The sequence below is a fragment of the Bos taurus genome, chromosome 15 (genome assembly GCF_002263795.3).
Source record: "Bos taurus isolate L1 Dominette 01449 registration number 42190680 breed Hereford chromosome 15, ARS-UCD2.0, whole genome shotgun sequence".
Taxonomy (NCBI): domain Eukaryota; kingdom Metazoa; phylum Chordata; class Mammalia; order Artiodactyla; family Bovidae; genus Bos; species Bos taurus.
Window position 1 is genome coordinate 57,792,936 of NC_037342.1, and position 25,144 is coordinate 57,818,079.

General features: G+C 39.8%; 1 protein-coding gene across 5 annotated transcripts in view; it reads left to right on the top strand.

Annotated features, from left to right (window-relative positions):
- BBOX1 (gamma-butyrobetaine hydroxylase 1) overlaps window positions 1-25,144 on the top strand; it is a 79,913-nt gene that overhangs the window by 33,826 nt on the left and 20,943 nt on the right. For all 5 annotated transcript variants that reach the window (XM_005216272.5, NM_001101881.2, XM_059874616.1 and 2 more), the window contains 2 exon segments: window positions 3,655-3,853; window positions 24,032-24,137. In XM_005216272.5, coding sequence (XP_005216329.1) covers window positions 3,655-3,853; window positions 24,032-24,137 — 305 coding nt within the window.

Sequence of the window (25,144 nt, forward strand, 5' to 3'; positions counted from 1 at the left end):
GTGACAATATACAGCCTTGACGAACTCCTTTTCCTATTTGGAACCAGTCTGCTGTTCCATGTCCAGTTCTAACTGTTGCTTCCTGACCTGCATACAAATTTCTCAAGAGGCAGGTCAGGTGGTCTGGTATTCCCATCTCTTTCAGAATTTTCCACTGTTTATTGTGATCCACACAGTCAAAGGCTTTGGCATATTCAATAAAGCAGAAATAGATGTTTTTCTGGAACTCTCTTGCTTTTTCCATGATCCAGCAGATATTGGCAATTTGATCTCTGGTTCCTCTGCCTTTTCTAAAACCAGCTTGAACATCAGGAAGTTCACGGTTCACATATTGCTGAAGCCTGGCTTAGAGAATTTTAAGCATTACTGTACTAGTGTGTGAGATGAGTGCAATTGTGCGGTAGTTTGAGCATTCTTTGGCATTGCCTTTCTTTGGGATTGGAATGAAAACTGACCTTTTCCAGTCCTGTGGCCACTGCTGAGTTTTCCAAACTTGCTGGCATATTGAGTGCAGCACTTTCACAGCATCATCTTTCAGGATTTGAAAGAGCTCAACTGGAATTCCATCACATCCACTAGCTTTGTTCGTAGTGATGCTTTCTAAGGCCCATTTGACTCCACATTCCAGGATGTCTGGCTCTAGGTCAGTGATCACACCATCATGATTATCTGGGTCATGAAGATCTTTTTTGTACAGTTCTTCTGTGTATTCTTGCCACCTCTTCTTAATATCTTCTGCTTCTGTTAGGTCCATACAATTTCTGTCCTTTATTGAGCCCATCTTTGCATGAAATGTCCCCCTGGTATCTCTAATTTTCTTGAAGAGATCTCTAGTCTTTCCCATTCTGTTGTTAGTCTACTATGTGCTATTCACTATACCAGACTCCTTGCATAAACTCATTGCATGGTTAACATATACCTTCCAGGCAAATATTAGTATGGTTATTTTATAAATTAAGAGATGGAAGATCAGAGAAAAGACAAAGAAACAAGCTGGTAAGAGGCAATATGATGACTCAAACCCAAGTCTCTTTAGCTCCATGTCTTTTATTCTATTCATGTCCTATTTCATATAGTATCAATTACATGTGGCTATTTAAATTAAAGTGTGTGAGTGTGTGTGTGTGTGTGTGTGTGTGTGCTCAGTTGTGTCTGACTCTTTGCTAGTCCATGGACTGTAGCCCACCAGTCTCCTCTGTCCATAGAATTTTCCAGGCAAGAATACTGGAGTGGGTTGAGATTTCCTACTCTAGGAGATCTTCCCAACCCAGGCACCAGACCCATGTCTTTTGTGTCTCCTGCATTGGCAGGTGGATACTTAACCACGGTGCCACCTAGGAAGCCCAAATCAAAGTTTAAGTCAGTTTAAGTTAAATAAAGAAAAAAACTCAGTCCCTCAGTTCCACTATCCATATGCCAGGTCTCAATATCCACATATTGTTAGCAGATACAGTACTGGATGGTACAGATAGAAAATAGTTCCAGCATCTCAGAAAGTTCTACTTGACAACACTGCAGTCTGGACCTTACTATCTCTCCAGGCTGGTTTTCTCTCCACAGGATATGAGATTTTTCTTTTAAATATTATAACAAGGCTCATCAATAAATTACTTAACTCTTTGTAATAAAGACATCACACATTGCTGTAGATGACCCTGTAGAGCACAGCTAATACATCTAGCAGTCTATACAGGAATGAGAAATTTGCCCTTAGCCAGATTATTACAGTGCCCAAGAGCTGAGAACTATTCAGCCATAGTTTAGATGATCTTTCTATCCAATAATAAGAGCCCATAATGATGGGATATCCTAAAGCCAGTATGAAAATCTCATCTACCTCTAATACTCTATGGACTTACAGTTTTCATTTGGAGCTCAATAAGCTTAAAGTTGTTTTCAATATTTTTTAAGATTCTAGATGTAGTCCATTTAGGTGTAAGGTTTGGAAAGAGGAGATATCATTTTTGTCTTTAACACTGATATTTTGCCCAGGAAACTTTTCTCTTTATGGGAAGCCAAATGACTTTTCTATCTAGGTAGCCAATAAGCAGTATTTATGACATTGATCACCTTCTTTTCACAGACCTTTATGATGGGTATCAACTATTACAATCTGGAGACTATAAATGCAAAGGGCAAATAGGAGTGGCAAAGCAAAAAACCATAAAATCCAATATTCAAAAGTCAAGCAGATCTCCTCTTTGAATAGAAGCTCTTTCACATAAATCCAACTCTTGTTAGAGAGCAGAGTGGTACAGCTCAAGCATGCTGGGCCCATAAAAACCAGCTCTGTTTGATTTTAGCAGAAATAGCTGAGGCATGAGGGACAGACATGGGAAACTTCATGTGTTTAAACGAATAACTGGCATCATAGAAGGAGCGTTAAGAAGGGATCAGAAGATCTGTTATCTCCACAGTATCTTGAATGTAATTCAACTGTAGCCTCCAACAAATTGTGTGTTTTTGTTTGCTTTGTCACCTATGAGTCTGTCTAATCCATACTGTTGTAGGTGGCTTACCTTCACTATTTTGCTGCTTTTACTTATTTTTTTATCAATTTTTATTATAGTTGCTTTACAACATTTTGTGTTTTAATGGTCAGCTTCCATGTCCAATCTTCCATAAACCATGGGTTCCTGAAGACTTACTGCTATCACAATGTCTCTCAATATAGTAAAATATTAGGCTTATTGAGGGCTTCCCTGGTGGCTAAGTCGGTAAAGAATCTGCCCGCAATGCAGGAGACCCAGGTTCAATCCCTGGGTCAGGGAGATCCCTTTGAGAAGGAAATGGCAACCTACTCTAGTATTCTGGCCTGAGAAATCCCATGGACAGAAGAGCTTGGTGGGCTACAGTCCATGGGGTCACAGAGTCAGATACAACTTAGCAACTAAACCACTACCACCAAACACCACCATCAGGCTTATTGAAAAAATAAACCGTCAAAAAATTATTGGGTAGTTAATAGAATTAAGAAACACCAATAATGTGTTTACACCCTCCACCCCCCAAAAAGAATTATGATTATATTCCAAATCATTCTAATCTCATTATTACCACTTTAGCCAGCCTGCTCTGGCAAAACAACATGGCCCATCTTTTTTCCCCATGGACAGCTTTTGCTGACTCCCATGAACAAGTTGACCCCAGACAAAGCTTCTTATCAGTTGAAATAAGAGAAAGCAGGGGCGGTTCCTACCATGGCAAACACTGCCTCCCTCCCCCCCCAATCCCCAGGGATAGGCTGTTCTAACACATCATTCTCATTTTCTGTCTATTTGGAATTGAGTAATTTAACTTGGCTGTTAAAAATGCACAGTATTTCAAGGCTATTTCTAAGCAATATCCAGACAGAGAAGCCCTAAGGACATATGTATCAAGAACCATCTACAAGCTACACATTCTCTTGACAAAGTGCTATAGTGAATACCAGTCATGGGTCTTGCACAGTGGCAGGCAGAAAGCCTGAGTACACTGGCCTGGCTCCAAGGAAGAAGAGCTGGTAATTTGGGTATTTCTAATATGATTGAACTTTAGTCCGTCCCATGATAGATCAAAGGTCAGCTTCAATGAACTAGTTCCTTCTCTGAAGTTCTCATTGTATGTTAAAAACAGTGTTTTTAACACTGGTTTCTCCTTTTTCATAATTCACAGAGTGTCAGTACTGGGGCTCAGAGTTCCAGCTGCCTACTCTGGATTTTGAAGATGTTTTAAAAGATGATGAGCACGCATACAGGTGGCTCTCCAGCCTCAAGAAGGTCGGCATCGTGCGACTCACAGGAGCAGCTGACAAACGAGGAGAAGTTTTAAAACTCGGGAAAAGGATTGGTTTCCTTTATCTCACATTTTACGGGTGAGTCACCAAATAGTTGGTATTCTGCCATGACAGAGAGAGTTGGATATATTTCTCAGGCAGAGGACTCTTTTGATTGATGATATAAAAATGTCTACACTGTTTTGAACAGGAAGTAAAATGAGAGTCTAAAGTGGGATTTCTCTGAGCATGACTGGAATGACATCAGACACCAAAGATAGGGTAGTTAAAGGTCAAGGGTTCGTTTGTTAAGGCCACCACAACAGAATATTACAGATTGGGTGGCTTAAACAGCTGAAGTTTATTTCCTCCCAGTTCTAAAGGCTGAAGTCCAAGATCAAGGTCTTGGCAGCTATGGGCTTTGCAGGTGATGCAATGGTAAAAAATCTACCTCCAGTGTAGGAGATGCAGGAGATTTGGGTTTGATCCCTGGATTGGGAAGATCCCCTGGAGGAAGAAATGGCAACCCACTCCAGAATTCTTGCCTGGGAAATCCCATGGACAGAGGAGCCTGGTGGGCAACACTCCACAGGGTCACAGAGTCAGACCCAACTGAGTGAGCACACACGTACATTGGCAGGTGTGGTTCTTGGTGAACACTCTCCTCCTTGCAGTTGGCTGCTTTGTCACTGTATCTTCATATGGCCTTTCCTCTGGGTATCTATACTCTTGGTATCTCTTCCTCTTATAAGGACATCAGTCCTATTGGACTAGGGCTCCACCATTGAGATTTCATTTAACCTGGAGTTCCCTGTCAGTCCAGTGATTAGGACTCCACACTCTCACTTCAGAGGGCCTGGATTCAATCCCTGGTCCAAAAAAAAAAAAAAATTTCATTTGACCTTAATCACCTCCTTAGAGGCTCTTACTCCAAATATAGTCACACTGAAGGTCAGCACTTCATCATATGAATTTGGGGAGGACACTATTCAGTCCACAACAGGTGAGATAGAAGACTATTTCTGCAACATGTTTTAAAAATATTCAGCTTTACAAAAGTGAAAGTTGATTAAGTTTTACCTCCCAAGAGTTGGTGCAAAATTAAGTTGGGCCCTGAGGAAGTGAAACCAGCCAGCAGATGTGTTAGATAAAACTAACGAGCAGAAAATTAAATCTACACACTTTAGCAAGTAACAGGAAATATTATAATCGATTTTAACTTTGGAACAAAAGGCTGTTTGCATAAGAATTGCCTGGAAGGTAACATTAATTATGGATAATAAAACACTAACAACGGGAAACACTTATCTGGAAATGGGGGCATTCATTAGGGTAAGCCTGTCATTTGAGATGAATACACTTATTCTTGGGCTCAGAGTAGAGGGCACTAAAAGTGAAAAGGACCTCCAAAACGCAAAGGTCGCAGGCTGGTAGCACACAGGCAGTATTCAGATGTGTTTTGTTTGGCCCACATAACGTTGAAAGAAAATGAAATTAGTCATCTCCCATCAAAAACTGGGAGAGTTTACATTAAATATGGGTCTGACTTTTCTTGAAAAATCAAATATAGCAACAACTGAGCTTAACCCCCTGCTTGCCAACAACCTGCAGGATATATTATATATATATATATATATATATATATATATATATATATGTAAAGGCTGAATCCTGAAGTGAGCACATTCCACACCCCAGTTTCACACATTCTGTCCCCACTCCTGCCTCAGACCTGCAAGGCCCTGCCAGTCTTTGACTTTGCCCCTAGGTCAGCTAATCAAGGGCGAGACCTCATCTGCAGGTAGGTAATCAGAAGGTCAAAAATCTTCAATCAGACTTCTCTGGTGGTACAGGGGTGAGAATCTGCATGCCAGTGCAGGGGACACATTTTTTGATCCCTGGCCCGGGAAGATCCCACATGCCACGGAGTAACTTAGCCCGTGTGCCACAACCACTGAGCCTGCACTCTAGAGCCCGGGAACTGAAACTACGGAGCCACGTGCCTCATCTACTGAAGCCCGTGTGCCCTAGGGCCCGTGCTCCACACCAGGAGAAGAAACTGCTGTGAGAAACGCATGCATCACAACAAAGAGTAGCCCCCACTCACTGTAACTACAGAAAAACTCATGAACAGCAGTGAAACCCAGAGCAGCCAAAAATAAAACAAATTTAAAAGTTTTAAAAATATTCAGTCCCCAGTGATTTGAACAAGTTTATTCATGGAAGAAGACTATCATGTTTAAGCTTGAATTACCTAGTCTCCATTCCCACCCCAGGAAGTTACAACTACTATCAGCAAATTTGTTGTACAAAATTTTTATCTGCTCTACATCTGCAAGAATTGAAGCTGCCTTTAGAGAAGGCAATGGCACCCCACTCCATTACTCTTGCCTGGAAAATCCCATGGATGGAGGGGCCTGGTGGGCTGCAGTCCATGGGGTCGCTAGGAGTCGGACACAACTGAGCGACTTCACTTTCACTTTTCACTTTCATGCATTGGAGAAGGAAATGGCAACCCACTCCAGTGTTCTTGCCTGGAGAATCCCAGGGATAGGGGAGCCTGGTGGGCTGCCGTCTATGGGGTCACACAGAGTCGGACACGACTGAAGCAACTTAGCAGCAGCAGCAGCAGCAACCAGGCCTGGCCCTGCTTCGCTTCCAAGATCAGATGAGATCGGGTGCATTCAGACGGTAAAGAGTCTGCCTGCAGTGTAGAAGACCCAGGTTCTATCCCTGGGTTGGGAAGATCCCCTAGAGAAGGAAATATTCTTGCCTGGAATTGCACTCCAGTATTCTTATCTGGAAAATCCCATGGATGGTGGATGTAGCCTGGCAGGCTACAGTCCATTGGGTCGCAAAGAGTCAGACACAACAGAGCAACTTCAGAGATAACAGCAGTTGAAACAGACAAAGGAGAAAGAGTCTTGAAATTATTAACAGCTTCGACTGTATTATTTGGTCTTTATTTTTCACAACTTTTTGAAATAAATGTTATCTCTGAGTTCCTTTTGGAAACTGGGGCCCAGAGAACTAAACTATACCCCCAAGGTCCTACAAATAGTAAATAAGGAACCAAAGCTAGAATCTGGGTCTGTTCAAGCCCTGGGCTTCCTAATCTACCTCACTAACAATAACAATATGAAGGAAGAATATGAAAAAGATGCTTTCAGGCACTGGAGGTAAATAGATCACTTCAAAACCAATCTTTTCTATGTTGTTTTACTTCATTTTTACTTGCTGACACCAGACTTTTGCATTGATGCCAACACATTTCATAATTTCATTACAGTGGCCAAATTTGGGGGCTCTGTTACACTTGCCTAACTCCCACCTCCATCCATCACACTAAGGGTCAGATTCTTAGTCCTGATTCATGGCTTGTGTTTTGTTTTGTTTGTCAAAGTCTTAATAACTCAGCCACCGATCTCATATTGAGCAATTTACTGGACTAAATACTAAAGTCTTGTTGTCCAAACAAATCAGACTTCCTACTACTCTTCCACTTCCTTTGTCCAAGATCTTTGTGTCTGACCAAATTGTGTGTGGGCAGGGTCGTGTCCGACTCCATGTGAGTCCCCTGTGGACTGTAGCCTGCCAGGCTTCTCTGTCCATGGAATTCTCCAGGCAAGAATATTGGAGTGGGTTGCTGTGCCCCCCTCCAAGGGATATTCCCAACCTAGGGATGGAACCTGCATCTATGATACCCCCTGCATTGGCAGGCAGGTTTTTTACCACTAGCGCCACCTGGGATGCCCTGACCAAATAGGTTGCCTACTAAATCTCACCTTCAGCAAATGTCTTCCCTAAGACTCTCCAACTATACCACACTCCACGACATGCCTTTCTTTCTACTTTGCTTCTTTTTCCACTAATGATAACCAAAATCTCTTTTTTGGTTGTTTTTTTATTTTTGGTAATTTCTAATCCCCAACTTCAAGAATTTACAGAAAACAGTTTTGCTGTTGCTGCTATTGTTGTTGTAGCTTAGATTTTGTTTGCTTATTTGCTTTGGGAGGGGGGTTGTCAACAGAATGAGAAAACTAATGTTTTCCCCAAAGTTATTTGCCTTTTCTATATTGAAGTTAGGGTAACATGAGATTTTTAAAAAGAAGAGATATTTAGGACAATGTTTCTCAACCTAGGCTGCATGGTGGAATAGCCAATTTAAAAAAAAAAAAAAAAACATCTGAGTCCCATCTCCAGAGTTTTTTTTTTTTTTTTAAACAAGACTTGGATTTGGCCTGGGCAGCAGGAATTTTAAAACTCAGCAGGTGATACTCATTTGCATCAAAGGTCTTAAGCCTCTGGTTGAGAGAAAGGGTAGTTCAAGAAAAGGCAGGTCTCAGTTGATATAGAGCTTGGGTTCTTTACAACCTCTGAATTCTCACAATTATGTAACTAAACAGAACTTGTCATGTTCTTCTTGGTACTGTGGTAATGCCTGGACATGACAACTTTATAACATAATCCGTAGCTGCCTTATACAGGGTCTCTCCCTTTCATATCTTTATTTGTCTTCTGGCCTTACACTTGTTTGAAAAATAACTGGTTGGTGAGTGAACGGAAAGAATAAATGAAGGCAATAAATAATGGAGATGAGGGACTGCCAAATGTATGAGAGGGACAGAGAAAGGAAAATGGGGAATGTTAAAGGTAAACTTTGCTTTCCCTAGATTTTTCAAGAGTCTGGTTTCTACTCTTACTCACATGCCAAAAACAACAATAGCTTACTATTTCACACTTGCTTGCCTTGGGAAACTAATACCCACCTAGTACTTTTCCTTTCAAATAGGGTTACTAGTTCGGACACGACTGAGCGACTGAACTGAACTGAATTGAAACTGAGAATTATAGTATCTGATTTGGGGTTCTGACTGTTCTCTCCATTCTTATATGATTGGCTGGATAAATAAAAATAGTAGATTCCAGAACTTTGTGTAGTCTCAGTATATAGTAGGCAAGGAATAAATATTTAATGAATAAATTCTCACCTAGGTTTAAAAGGACTGTAAGGCAGTAGATGAATGCAATAATTATTAGAGGATTTCATAATTATAAAATTATATTCACCTGAATCAAAATGGCAACAGCTTTGAGGGTAAAGCTTACATCATGTTCCACATGTGTATTTTCTCAGATACGTGTCATTTTTTTAACCGTGCGTCATCTAGATGATATTTTTTCATGCAGCCGTGTGAAATGCTCAGTAAGCTTACTGTCTTAATGATGAAATCTTTAAAGAAAAAGATTTGGTAAAGAAACTCCCATTGTCAGTTTTGTCAAATATTTATACATGTGGAGCAGTATGTAAAAAGATAACATTTTCAGGAGGATTTAAACCTTTGACTTGAGGCAACATAGTTTTTACAAAGTTAAGGCCAAAAACCTCATCCCACGTCCCTGACCCCCACCCCAAAGGGATAAAAATAGCTTTCTGGATCTTTTCTTTATTGAAGAAATTATATGACTTTTATGACATAATTTAACCAATGGGAAATAGTCATTGTAAATTACACTCCACTGCCACTGTCAAGTAGAATAAAGCATTCAAGGAAGCATCCCATAGAGTAAATCTGAAAATAAGTCTAATCAATGAAAGAGAATGTCTTGGTTGGTGGTATTGTCCTACACATCCATGCAACAATTGAATACTTTGCCATGTGCAAAACACCACACCAGCATTTGGTTCTGAGCCAGATTTGGGTTTCTACTTATGCAAAATTATCTTTGGTGATTCTTGTATGTGGTGCTGGTGGTTTAGTCTCTCAGCTGTGCCCAACTCTTGTGATCCCATGGGCTGACTGTAGCCTTGCCAGCCTCCTCTGTCCATGGGATCATCCAGGCAAGAATACTGGAGTGTGTTGACATTTCCTTCTCCAATTCTTGTATGTGGATGAATGTAAATAGTTGAGTTGACTTCATCCAGATAATGTAGAACAATTAGTGAAAGTTACTCAGTTGTGTCCGACTCTTTGTGACCCCATGGACTATACAGTCCACGGAATTCTCCAGGCCAGAGTACTGGAGTGGGTAGCCTTTCCCTTCTCCAGGGGATCTTCCCAACCCAGGGATTGAACCCAGGTCTCCCACATTGCAAGTGAATTCTTTACCAGGTGAGCCACAAGGGAAGCTCATAGAACAATACATATCCCATAAAACCGAGGAATAAACTATCAAGGAGTCCTCGACTTTTGGCATTACATATGAGGGAACAAGACAGGCAATATATGCCAACAGTAATTAAAAGGTAGCACAGAGCTAAAGGATGGTGCTCTCCTGGTCTGCTGAAAGCATGGTGATAATGGGGTGATATTCAGCTATTAATATGCCAACTGGAGAGAAGGAAGCCAGGGCTCCTCAAATTTGCACAGGCTGCTGCTGCGGCTGCTGCTGCTGCTGCTAAGTCGCTTCAGTCACGTCCTACTCTGTGCGACCCCATAGACAGCAGTCCACTAGGCTCCCCTGTCAAGAACACTGGAGTGGGTTGCCATGCTACCAGTGTATAAATAGATGTGATATTAATACATACATATTTAACTACAACTGTATAATTCCGTACAGCTCCTTCTCCCCACCACAAGCTAACTCAACATATATGCAAACCATTTTATCCACCAAAGAAGCTGGCAAAGGAACAACTACAGCCATAGTTCTTTTCTCACTTTGCTAGGATTGCTTTTCCCCCTTCACGCTTCACCTTCTTTCTGGCATGCACCTCCCTCACTTTTCCATCTCCCTGCCTTAATCCTGTCTACAAACAACCTGTTCCAAGTCCTCTGTTCTTGGCTCCTTTTCAGTCTTTCATGCCCTTCTTGCTTGGCCTACTCATCTTTCTCTTCCTCTATTCTAACCACCACTCACACTACATCTTCCCTTGCTCTAGCAGCCTCTGCGACTCTAGGGGAGAGAACCCCTTTCCCAGCCTCAGCTCTACCAGCACCTCATTCTCAATCCTGGGCATTAGAAGAAAACAAAATATTAATAAGTACTTTACTCTACTTCCTAGGAGCCAGTTTTGCATTCTGAATGGCTTATCCAGAAAAGAGAGTTGAAAAGTCTCCTCTCTCCCATATCTATATATTCATAGCATCTAGTTAGGCATTTTCCTGTTTCTTGTAAGAAATTCCATTGTTACGGATAATGCATATAGTGTGGGAAAAAGTGAACTATTCTGTTGTAAGATATCACTACTGCTTGTTGGACTGTAGTAATGTTTGTTGGTCATTGTCTTTTGAAACTCTAAAATATATGACGACACTGAGAAGTTCAGATGGTCTTCCCTAAAAAGGCAAAAACATAACCTGAGAGTTCCTTCTCTAGTTAATTGGACAACTAACGTGTGTGTGTGTGATATAGATGGGGTAGGGGAGGAGGATTCAACATCGTATTTTCTAAAGTGTTTACCATTAGCCTCATGTATTAACTAGTTATCTTGCTGCTACTTCTAGCCAGGACAACCTTTGACAATAAGTTTATTCATTGCCATTGCTACTGTCATACTGAACTTCTTTCAGGTAGGAATGGTGGCCTGATCAGGCCACCACCTTTCTTTAGAACTAGCTTGGTGCTTCACACACATTTATCTCTCAGGAAATGTTAATGAAAGGGAATATAAGCTATGATGTTAAGGAATTCCATTTGATCAAGACATCAAAAATTCTTTTTTAGCATTATCAACATTTATCAGTCCTCAGTTAGAAAATTAACCTCATGAACAACTCACTAGAAAGTCAACCAGAAGAGAACACAAATTTCAACCTTAGCTAGCAAGATTCCTTTCCAGAAGTTCAGTTCTTTCTTCTTTCCAAGAATGTTTTATTTTCTAGCACAAGCAAGATGCAGTAACACATGCAACAAGGATTAGACTAATAAGATTAATAATACATTTTTCTGGAACAGTAACATCAGGAGTAAAATAAAGATGGTAAGAAAGAAATAAAAGAAAAGAAATTTCTGGATTTTGGTGGTAGCCAATTTTTATCTTGTAGAGACAAGCATGAACGTGATATAAATATTGAATAAAACTTATAAGGTCACAAACTGTAGTGGGAAAATATAAATATTTTGAAACACTTCATTTCAAAAAGTTTAGGAAAGAATTAAGGACTGAACACCCCAGACCATCTGTATTGCCTTACTGCCCTGAGAGCTGCCCACAGGACCAATAAGGAAACAAAGCTTAATCATGGCTTCACCACCGCCTATTTGTAGGTGAAAAATTAGTCTAAACTTCTCATGTAATTTCCCAGAGTTCTATCATTCTCTTCTAGTGAGGACTTGTTTCTCTTTTCTAAGGGAGTGTTTTAATACCAATCAGGCTCTTCGAGGCCTTTGGATGAAAAGTTGCTGGAAAAAAATGTAAAATGCTACTATTACTGCTGACACTTGCATCTGCATGAGTGCCTTGCATGCAGGCTTCATCAGATGAATCAAAAAATATCAAACAGCAAATGTTTCTGTTGGGCTGTTTGTCAAATACACCAGCCAGGCCAGTTAAGAATTAGCAATATTGAAGTGGCCTCTGGGGAAAACAAATATATCTCCCATCCAGCATTCACTGGATTTCTGCTAGCATTTCTGTAAGCCAGCCCAGCAGCATTTCACACATTAACTTGTTTTAGAGATTGAGGATGTATGAGTGAAAATATGATTATTTGGCATCTGGACCCTTAGAAATTACTCCTACTGTTAGTACTCCCTCCAAATCTGACTTTGAAACAGCTGCTTGTTTGATGTACATGTTACTATAAAATATTTCTTTTCTAAAGTGTGGGACTGAGAAGGGAAAGGAAAATCAAGTTTACCCATTTTGCTGAAGTTTCTAGCCAAGCAATTGCTTCAGAAAACCACACAGCCCTTCTTGGATAAAAATGGCTTCTGAGTTAGAAAAGACCAATCTAGAAGCAATTCAGACTTGAGAAGAAAACAAAGAAATCTTGTCTGAGTTCTGAATTGAGTTGTAATTTCATCCTACTTTGTGAACATTTTGCACTGAGATTTCTTAGTGAGTTGTTTTAAATTTAGCACAGTATTTGAGGATGGGAGGGTGGGTATTTAAAATGTGTACTCTTCTGAGTATTAGGGTTTCCTAAGCAGGACAGCATGCTAAGTTGTTTCAGCCATTGTGAATCCCAGTTTATGTTATCAGCCAAGAGCTAGTCCCTGGAGTTCCTTCTGTAATATTAGGTTTTGCAGTTAATGCCAGCAAAACCACTTGAGTATGAGGTCATCTCATGAATGAAAGGAAAAATAACTTCTCTGTCTCATGCTCCTCTAGAAAACACTTGAGGAAATTTGTAAGCTACCCTAATAAAGCAGTTGCTTCTCCACAAGCCCTCCGATCCCCGTTACCTCCTTGGTAATACTCTATGATGTCAAGACCAGCAGCTGCTGTTACTGAGATGTGAGAAAATAATTTTCCATTAAGCACCTTTTATGTGCTAAGTATTGAACTCCGTGCTCTACATCATGATCTTGAATCTTGACAATTCTGATAAGAATCATTATCCCCATTTTAAAGGTAAGGAAACTGAAGCAGAACAATCAGTTGCTAACTCAGCTTTACTTGATTCAGTAGTCTGCAATCTTGCCTGTACACCATGCTACTATGGGTGGTTTGTTGTTATTAACATTTTCTCAGTTCCTAGTGCCATAATAATCATTGACTATCAAATGTGGCTTCTACTTGTATTGCAAGCCCAGAGGCAGGAAAGTAATTTGACAACCCTATGTGGAAAGTCCTCAAACTAAACCATAATGACAGCATCAGAATATTCATTCCTTCCTTTCTTCTCTATTAAGCTCAAATTATAGCCAACTATTTATGCAAAGGGGAAATGACAATTGACAAAGAATCAGATAACTTGTTACAAGAAAAGATTAAGTTTATATTTTAATCTTTCACATTATTAATTAAACTATCATCCAGTTCTTGCTCTGGTGAAATAAATTAAGCAGTTTTCCATCCCCCAACCCCCCAAAAAACCGTTATATATGCTTAACGTGGAATTCTCATAGATTTTTTTTTTGCAATGGATTGCATTCTAAGTTTTTTATAATGAAGGCCTTTTGAACTTTGAAGCAAATTGCTGTAACTGCTTATGTTTTTAAAGGTAGTTGTCATCTTCCTATCATTTATGTGTGTTCAGTCCCCTGCTGCTGCTGCTGCTAAGTCTCTTCAGTCGTGTCCGACTCTGTGCGACCCATAGACGGCAGCCCACCAGGCTCCCCCGTCCCTGGGATTCTCCAGGCAAGAACACTGGAGTGGGTTGCCATTTCCTTCTCCAATGCATGAAAGTGAAAAGTGAAAGTGAAGTCGCTCAGTCGTGTCCGACTCTTAGCAACCCCATGGACTGCAGCCTACCAGGCTCCTCCGTCCATGGGATTTTCTAGGCAAAAGTACTGGAGTGGGGTGCCATTTGTCCAATTCTTCATGACCCCATGGACTGCAGCCTGCCAGGCTCCTCTGTCCATGGGCTTTTTTTCAGTCAAGAATACGGGAATGGGTTGCCATTTCCTCCTCCACAGAATCCTCCCGACCCAGGAATCAAACCTCATCTCATTCATTGGCAGGAAGATTCTTTACCACTAAGTCACCTGGGAATCCCATCTTCAAGCCCATCTTCAACTTGATTGCTGAGAGTATTATTAACCTTTAAAAATAGAGGATAAAAAAAAATACTTCTCATGGTAGAATATAATATGGATAGAGAAAAATCACATAAAACAAATGTATAGTTTAATGAATTACTAAGGCAAACACTCTTAAATACCATCCAGGTCAAGAAATAGAACACTGGCAGCCACTCTACAACCCACCCACAAGTCCTAACCAATCACAAACCTTCCTTTTCACCCCCCATGGAATAGCTCCCTTGAATTTTAAGGTATTCACTACCATATTCACTTACATATTTTTCTAGTTTAAAGTATGATCACCCCAGTGTGACTCCCTTATCACTAAAGTTTGGATTCCCAACTTTTTAGTTTTCTGATACCTTTTTTCCTTACCTAACAATTGATTCTTTTTGTAAATATAAATTTGCTCATCAGCACCAGTGCTACACCAATGTATTTCTATTCACTTTAGTTGCCTGAAGCCCATCCTCTTGTAAATTTCTCTGGAAGAACTCATGGGAACAATATTCTCTGAATTCTTGCATGTTGAAAGCAGCTTAAGAACTTTATACTTGAAAATCAGCTTGGCTAAATATAAAATTCTTGGCTTATAACATCTCTAATATGTCCATATGATTTTATTAGTAATTTCTTTTCCTTATAAGTAATTTGGTATTTCTACCTAGATCCCCTCAGAAGATTTTTTTTTTTCAAGAGTACTGATTTTATAGACTATGTCTTGGTGTTGGTTGCTCTGAGGCAACGTTTTCAGAGAGTGTTTGACGATCTTTCAATGCAAAGTGTCAAATATAACTTTTTTAATTTTAAGCCTTTTTAAAATTGTAGTTTCCAGAACTTTCTGTTTTTTAATTTGGGTTTCTTCTTTTGAGGACATCTATTATGTATATTTTAAATCTTCTTTGCCTATCCTCTTTTTTTTTAATTTTATTTTTAATTTTTATTTTTTTAAATTTTATTTTATTTAACTTTACAATGTTGTATTGGTTTTGCCATATATCAAAATCTTAATTTGTTACTTTCTCTCCAGTACGTCTTATCTCTTCCCTCTTTTTGACATTTAAATTCTTCTCCCTTTCATCCTCTAGCTATCCAAAGGCATTATTTGTTATGCTTATTTGATCTTGCATTTCTTCTAATTTAGCCCTCCTTTTTTAAAAAAATTTTAATTTTTTTCCTTTCTGAGTATACTGCCCCATTTTTAGTTTCTAATTCTTATGTGAGTTATTCTTTCATGTAGTGTATCAGTTTTCTGGATTCATCAGAAGTAATTATATGTAGAAAACAAATTAGAAATAGGGATAATTATAATATTTTATGCTCATCTTTTGGGGTCATATCCTTCTGGTACATATTGTCTGTGGGTGTGCTATTTTGATTTATTCTTTCCCTTTAAAAAATAAATATGAAACTAAAACTTAATCATTTCTATGTTGCTCATTTTTATAAAAAATTTGTTTTCTTAACTGTTAAAAGGGTATATGATTCAGAAATCTTTTGTAATTTATGGTTTTATGCCAGATATCACAGTGATGTCTGATAATATTCTTTTTCTCCTTCTCCTAGTCCTTCTCTTTTGCTTTCATCCAGATCTTTGTCCTTTGTCCCTGTAATATTCAATTTAGGGTCTTTTTCTTGGAAGGGAGCTTTATCATGGAAGGGAGTTTGGTAAGTTTTTAGAGTTTATGGGGCCCAGACTATTCCAACTCCTTACCATAGACCTCCTGTATTAAGCCATACTGGAATGTGAAAAACCTCTCCCAGACTTAATTGGCATTCGCAAATTGCCCCACTGCACTTTCCAGTGAACATGTTTGTGATTTGGGAATTTTCCAAATCCATCAGATATCTAGAACCTTCTCTCTGCTTCCTCCTACACAATTGCTGATACCATGTATTATGGCTTTGGAGGGCCCATCTCTATACCCTAATAGAATGAGATTTTTTTGTAAGACTTTGCAGGGCTATAAGAGAATCAGAAATGTGAAAGGAAGCCAAGAACAGCCATGGAGCAAATCCTCTTGGTCCAGACCACTTGACATCCTCTCTCTCATCCTCTGATAGACCGTATTCTCTCCCTCCACTTCTCATAAGCTATTTTTTTCTGGCTGTGATGACCCTTATCAATTCAGTTCAATTGCTCAGTCATGTCCAACTCTTTGCAACCCCATAGACTGCAGCACGCCAGGCCTCCCTGTCCATCACCAACTCTTGGAGTTTACTCAAAGTCATCTCCATTGAGTCAGTGATCCCATCCAACCATCTCATCCTCTGTCATTCCCTTCTCCTCTCACCTTCAATCTTTCCCAGCATCAGGGTCTTTTAAAATGAGTCAGCTCTTCACATCAGGTGGCCAAAGTATTGGAGTTTCAGCTTCAACATCAGTCCTTCTAATGAACACCCAGGACTGATTTTCTTTAGGATGGACTGGTTGGATCTCCTTGCAGTCCAAGGGACTCTCAAGAGTCTTTTCCAACACCACAGTTCAAAAGCACCAATTCTTAGGTGCTTGGCTTTCTTGAGAGTTCAACTCTCACATCCATATATGACTACTGGAAAAACCATAGCCTTGATGAGATGGGCCTTTGTTGGCAAAGTAATGTCTCTGCTTTTTAATATGCTGTCTAGGTTGGTCATAACTTTCCTTCCAAGGAGTAAGCATCTTTTTATTTCATGGCTGCAGTCTCTATTTGCAGTGATTTTGGAGCCCAAAAAAGTAAAGTCTGACACTGTTTCCACTGTTTCTCCATCTATTTGCCATGAAGTAATGGGACCAGATGCCATGATCTTTGTTTTTTGACTGTTGAGCTTTAAGCCAACATTTTCCCTCTCCTCTTTCACTTTCATCAAGAGGCTCTTTAGTTCTGTCATCTGCATATCTGAGGTTATTGATATTTCTCCCAGCAATCTTGATTTCAGCTTGTGCTTCATCCAGCCCAGCATTTCTCATGATGTACTCTGCATATAAGTTAAATAAGCAGGGTGACTATATACAGCCTTGACGTACTCCTTTTCCTACTTGGAACCAGTCTGTTGTTCCATGTCCAGTTCTAACTGTTGCTTCCTGACCTGCATACAGGTTTCTCAAGAGGCAGGTCAGGTGGTCTGGTATGCCCATCTCTTTCAGAATTTTCCACAGTTTATGGTGATCCACACAGTCAAAGGCTTTGGCATAGTCAATAAAGCAGAAATAGATGTTTTCCTGGAACTTTCTTGCTTTTTCGATGATCCAGCAAATGGCAATTTGACCTGTGGTTCCTCTGCCTTTTCTAAAACCCAGCTTGAACATCTAGAAGTTCACATATTGTTGAAGCTTGGCTTGAAGGATTTTGAGCATTACTTTACTAGTGTGTGAGATGAGTGCAATTGTGCAGTAGTTTGAGCATTCTTTGGCATTGCCTTTCTTTGGGATTGGAATGAAAACTGACCGTTTCCAGTCCTGTGGCCACTGCTGAGTTTTCCAGATTTGCTGGCATATTGAGTGCAGCACTTTCACAGCATCATCTTTTAGGATTTGAAATAGCTCAACTGTAATTCCATCACCCCCACTAGCTTTGTTTATAGATGACCCTTATGCTTCTAGGTAAATCCTACCCGATCTTCATGTCTCTACTTGATGGTCATTTCTTTACTTTCATAACATCTTGTAAGTTAACTTTGGAAGATAAATCACACTAATTTGTCTTCCCCATAGACTATCAGTTTCATGAGGTACAAGTACCATGTCTACTCAATTCTACATCCTCAGTTCCTGGCCACTAGTATGTCCCTAAAAATAGTACTGGAAACATAAGTAACTAGAGGTCTAAAGAGTGACTACATCCAGGAAGTCACATGTGGAAATGTCACAAATATAGTTAGAAATAATAAGCAATAGGATATTCCTTTGGATGGTTGACTATACAACTTTTTAGTTTATTTTAGCTAGAAGAGCATTTTCCATGTTAAAATTTAAAAACAGAAACAATACATGACCATTATATTTTTGACCCAATGGGATATATAATGATGTTTCAAAAAGGGCATTCTTTCTTAATCTGACCAGAAGAACTTGCAGTATCAGAGGTTGTAGCTGCTAGGGACAATAAATCTAGGTGGCAGGTTTAGAACATCCTTTCATATAAGTACTACTTCAAAAAAGAAAGAGATTACAAATGAATTCAGCTTGATCTTCCAAGTATGAGCCACTAACCAAAAGAGTATAAATTCATCACCAAGAGTATAAAGAAAAAAGATCTATCAAAAGCTAAACTTCAGCATTCCATACATATTGAAGGATTCAAATTCATCACAAAACACTATTAATATTATGAAATACCATAGTATCTATGAATGGTCATTTAGATTAGGGTAAATCTAGTAAATTAGCACTCAAACCAATTCCATGAAATACTGTCTTAAAATCATGATTTTAATGTACAGAAGCTTTTAACAAACTCTTGAATAGATGAAAAATATAAGGGAAAGTTCTAATTACTAATAAATGTTTAGAATGACATGAACAGCTCAGTGAAAATACATAGGTTTATTTAATGTAGTCTTTGGCAAAAACTTCCCCAGTGGCTCAGATGGTAACGTGTCTGTCTATAATGCGGGAGACCTGGGTTCGATCCCTGGGTCAGGAAGATGCCCTGGAGAAGGAAATGGCAATCCACTCCAATACTATTGGCCTGGAAAATCCCATGGACAGAGGAGCTTGGTAGGCTACAATCCATGGGGTCGCAAAGAGTCGGACACGATTGAGCAACTTCACTTTCACTTTGGCAAAATCAGTATTATTCATTCAGTGACAATTACCTGCCCCAGGGCAATGCCAAGCAGGTCTATACCACTGGATACAGATGCTACACTGAGCCTGCTTCCCCAGCTTTAGAACAATCTGGTGCTCCACTTCTGTTGCATCATAACTCCTGATAATCTGCTTTAGTTGTTGCCTTACTTAGATCCGAAGAATATATCACTAATGAGAGGTGCATTTGTAAATACACCCTAATCTCACTAAGGCCCACAAGTGGGCTTTTAAAAAATGCTTTTTACATTGGCCAGTGCATCATGTTTGCATTTATTTCTGCTGTGTTTTATTGGAGATTTGGATTTGAAAAGGATAAGTGAAAACTTGGAGTCATAGACAATCAGCAGCAGCCTTCCTGGCGTGATTCATTTCTATAAGGAGGTCGAAAGGTAGATCAAATGACATTTCTAAGATTTTTCCAGACTTATGGTATAACTATTAAGAGAATGTTTTATTCTTGGAACTGGCAAACTCCTTTCCTGGGATTTATCATTATGTGTGAGTGTAGACTTTTAGGCTATACATCCCATACCGTGCCTAAGACACTTAAGGGCTAAAAAATGTTTATTATCCCCTGCCAGTTAGCTCAGAGGGCTGGAGAAGTGCTCTGAAGAGGCCAAGTCACAAGCCTCATCTCTGTGGAAGCCAGTTAGTGTCAAAGAAAAGCTCTGTTCCCTGGCTGAAGTTCACACCTTGAATCTCAGCCAGCTCTGGCCACAGAAAAACTTGGTTCCTCTACCCTTGATCATAGGAGCAATCAGGAAAGAGAATGTAGATGGATCAATGCAAAACCATCATCACTCTAGGGGAGAAAATCTAAATAAAGTCATTTCCTCCTGACAGTGTCAACAGCATCATCTTCTTAGAGGATCTTATGTCTTCTAAAACTCGATACAATTACTTTTTTTGTATCCTTAAATCCCTTACTACATGTTGGTTATTCTTGGAGTGCTGATGTTGACAATAGTCTGAATCTGTATTATATATGGGCCGTGGAATGACATGAACTTCATAGAGAACATGTATTTCTTGGCTATAGTCATGATGATATAATGGATTGCCTGACTCATACTTGAAATGAGCAGCAGCATGCTGTATATACCCTCTTTTCCTTTCACTAGGTTTCTTTCCAGTTCATGGCCACATGTAGATGACTCTTTAATCATTAATGAAAGATACACCAGGCTTTCCACCCTAAATTTAAATGAGAAAAAAAAAAAAAAAAAAGACCAAAATAGCTAATTTCATCCTCAATCTCAGAGAATGGGGAAGAAGCCCAACCTTTTCATTTCACATTTCCTTGCCTCAAATACCTCTCTCAGAAATTCACATTCTCCTTCCTTTATTTAATTCAGGCCTCTATGAAAAATTTCAGCTCTTTCTAGAGTACTTCCCAAAGCATCATTTCTACCATGATGTTCTTCTGGCCCCATTCTCTGTCTCCTTAACTTGCTTTATTTTCTTTGTAGCACTTATCTCTACCTGATATTAGATTTGGTAATTACTTGTTTGTCCTTTTTGTTCCCAGCTATATTTCTAATGCTAAAACAATACATGGAATCAAATACATTTGCTCAATATATAGTTATTGAAAATGATTTCATGACTATAAACATAAGGGCTTCCCTGGTGGCTTGGCTGGTAGAGAACCCACCTGCAATGCAGGAGACCAGGGTTCAGTCCCTGGGTTGGGAATATCCCCTGGAAAAGGGAATAGTTACCCACTCCAGTATTCTGGCCTGGAGAATTCCATGGACAGTATAGTCCATGGGGTCTCAAAGAGTCAGACAAGATTAATCAACTTTCAGTCACTCACTCATGAACATAGTATAATAGGTGGACATTGTAACAACAATAAAATGGCATGTGTATATGGTGACCAACTTTGGTTTATTTTGAGACACAGCTTCCTTCCAATTACCCATTGTTTCCATCTTCCAAGGAAAAGTTGCTCAACATCATTAGGATATTACAAAGCAAAACCATGAGCTACCACTTCACATCCTAAGATAGTTATAATAACTTAGTTTAAAAAAAAGAAAGAAAACAAGTAGAGTGAGGATGTGGAGACACTGGAACCGTCACACATTGCTGGTGATAATGTAAAATGGTTGAGCTGCTGTGGAAAACAATTTGGTGGTAGAACTGTACAAAAAAGGATCTTCACGACCCAGATAATCATGATGGTGTGATCACTCACCTAGAGCCAGACATCCTGGAATGTGAAGTCAAGTGGGCCTTAGAAAGCATCACTACGAACAAAGCTAGAGGAGGTGATGGAATTACAGTTGGGCTATTTCAAATCCTGAAAGATGATGCTGTGAAAGTGCTGCACTCAATATGCCAGCAAATTTGGAAAATTCAGCAGTGGCCACAGGACTGGAAAAGGTCAGTTTTCATTCCAATCCCAAAGAAAGGCAATGCCAAAGAATGCTCAAACTACCGCACAATTGCACTCATCTTACATGCCAATAAAGTAATGCTTAAAATTCTCCAAGCCAAAAAAAAAAAATTCTGCAAGCCAGGCTTCAGCAATACATAAACCATGAACTTCCAGATGTTCAAGCTGGTTTTAGAAAAGGCAGAGGAACCAGAGATCAAATTGCCAACATCTGCTGGATCATGGAAAAAGCAAGAGAGTTCCAGGAAAACATCTATTTCTGCTTTATTGACTATGCCAAAGCCTTTGACTGTGTGGATCACAATAAACTGTGGAAAATTCTTCAAGAGATGGGAATACCAGACCACCTGACCCGCCTCTTGAGAAATCTGTATGCAGGTCAGGAAGCAACAGTTAGAACTGGACATGGAATAACACACTGGTTCCAAATAGGAAAAGGAGTACGTCAAGGCTGTATATTGTCACCCTGCTTATTTAACTTATATGCAGAGTACATCATGGGAAACACTGGGCTGGAAGAAGCACAAGCTAGAATCAAGATTGCCAGGAAAAAATATCAATAACCTCAGATATGCAGATGACACTACCCTTATGGCAGAAAGTGAAGAGGAACTAAAAAGCCTCTTGATGAAAGTGAAAGAGGAGAGTGAAAAAGTTGGCTTAAAGCTCAATATTCAGAAAACTAAGATCACGGCATGTGGTCCCATCACTTCATGGCAAATAGGTGGGGAAACAATGGAAACAGTGTCAGACTTTATTTTGGGGGGGCTCCAAAATCACTGCAGATGGTGATTGCAGCCATGAAATTGAAAGACGCTTACTCCTTGGAAGGAAAGTTATGACCAACCTAGATAGCCTATTAAAAAGCAGAGACATTACTTTGCCAACAAAGGTCCATCTAGTCAAGGCTATGGTTTTTCCAGTGGTCATGTATGGATGTGAGAGTTGGACTGTGAAGAAAGCTAGGCACCGAAGTATTGATGCTTTTGAACTGTGGTGTTGGAGAAAACCCTTGAGAGTCCCTTGGATTGCAAGGAGATCCAACCAGTCCATACCAAAGGAAATCAGTCCTGGGTGTTCATTAGAAGGACTGATGTTGAAGCTGAAACTCCAATACTTTGGCCACCTGATGCGAAGAGTTGACTCACTGGAAAGGATTGGGGGCAGGAGGAGAAGGGCTCAACAGAGTATGAGATGGCTGGGTAGCATCACCAACTCGATGGACATGAATTTGAGCGAACTCCGGGAGTTGATGATGGACAGGGAGGCCTGGTGTGCTGTGGTTCGTGGGGTGGCAAAGAGTTGAACACAACTTAGCGACTGAACTGAACTGAACAAAAACTTATAGATAGAATTATGATATAACCCCATAAATCTACTCCTTCATATCACCCCTCCACAAATTGAGAATAGTTATTCAAATAAATGCATGTACTTGAAAATCCACATATTCATACCAGGACTATTCACAGTAACCAAAGAGTTGAAACACCACAAATGTCAATCAAATAATGAATGAACACATTGTGATATATCCATACAACAGATGATTATTCAAGCATAAAAAAGAATGAAGTGCTGATACCTGCTACAACATAGATGAATCTCAGAAATATTATGTTAGGTGAAAAAAGCCAGGCACATGAGTCACATGTATGATTCTATTTATATTAAATATACAAAAGTAGTTAAATCCACAGAGATAGAAAGCAGGTGGGCATTTGCCAGAGACTGAGAAGAGGACAAAGTGGAAAGAAACTGCATAATGGGTAGTAGGTTTTAGTTTGGAGTGATGGAAATGTTTTGAAACTATATAAACAGAGGCATTTGTTACCAGCATTGTAAATGTTCTAATGCCACTGAATGTCAATGAAGTTTTCATTTTAAAATGGCCATTTCATATTCTGTAAATTTGGCCTCAATAATTCATTTTTGAAATGCATTAAGCTATTAAAAACATAACCTACAATCCCATATGCGTGTGTGCTTGCTCAGTCAGTCATGTCCAACTCTTTGTGACCCCATGGACTGTAGCTCGCCAGGCTCCTCTGTCCTTGGAATTTTCCAGGCAAGAATACTGGAGAGGGTTGTCATTTCCTCCTCCAGGGGCTCTTCCCGACCCAAGGATCAAACCCGTGTCTCCTGTGTCTCCTCCATTTGGCAGGAGGATTCTTTACCACTGAGCCACCTGGGAAGCCCACAATCTCATATACACCTCTTTATAAACTCTGTACTCTTTTTTTTGGAGAGGAGAAGTGAAATGAGAAGCTGATTCTGAGAAGGCTACTTTGGACAAAGAAAGGTCAGACTCTTTTCCTGGCTCATAGTCATTATGGTAATTATTTCATAAGATGAAGTTTCCATTTCTCCCGTGTCTCAAGTTCATTCTAACACATTTCCTCTGGCTAAGTGACAGACTGTTTAAACATATGTTTCTTGTATTTTACAGACATACCTGGCAAGTGCAAGACAAAATCGATGCAAACAATGTGGCTTACACAACTGGGAAGCTAAGCTTTCACACTGATTATCCAGCCCTCCATCATCCACCTGGGGTAAGGTGAGCCTCAACATGTTTTCCCCAAGGCAGGCCAAGGACTAGTATTCTGTATTTTGAGCCTAAAAACTTGTATGTTTCACTAGTTAATTTGTCTTAATGTAGATCTTTCTCCAAACACAATCCAAACTCACAAAATCTCTGTACCTAAATCTTGAACAGCCTCACATTCACAAGGGATAGAAGATTTCCATGTATTTTTTTTTTTTTTTTACATTTCTTCATTTCTCCCTGGAAATAACTACTGGCACTTACTGCTTTGCCAAGACATTTTACCACAGCACTATATCTTGAGGTCTTTTTGAACATTTAACATTCCCTGGAGACCTGAAAGAGAAAATAAAACCAGGGAACACAATGTAGAGTTTTTCCCACAAAGTCACATGGCCACCATTCCTATCAGTTAACTACTGCAGTAAAAAAAAAATACAACAACAACAAATGAACAAACAAAACCACTCCATAACTTACCAGCTTAAAAGCACAGCCATTGACTATGGTTTTACAGTTTCGGCTATATTCAGCTAAGTAGTTCTGCTGCTGCTGAGTCTGCAAGGGACTGGTGGACCTAGGTGGTGGCTGAGATGACTTGTCCCTGCCCCATCTGATCTATCACTTCCCCACACACCAACACCCCCACCCGCACCCTGGCTGGCCCAGGCTTATGCCTGCTACATAGCAGGTAGCAGGGTCTCCAGAGAGCATGCTAAAACATACAAGGCCTCTTGAGACCCAGGCTAGCAATCAGCACAATGTCATCTCTGCCATGTTGTCATGCTTTTTTGGTCAAAGGTTTTAGCCCAGACTTAAGGGTTGAGGAAGTAGAGGCCACCCTTTGCGGGAGAAGCTGCAAATACATACCACAAAAGGGTGTGAATGCAAGAAGCAGAATAACTTTGGTTGTTTTGGGAAACCATCTACTCTCCCATCTATCCGATTCTTCATCAAGCAGGGAGATGTTCACCATGGAGCACAAATCCTCCAGATCTTCTGGAAGCCTCCCCG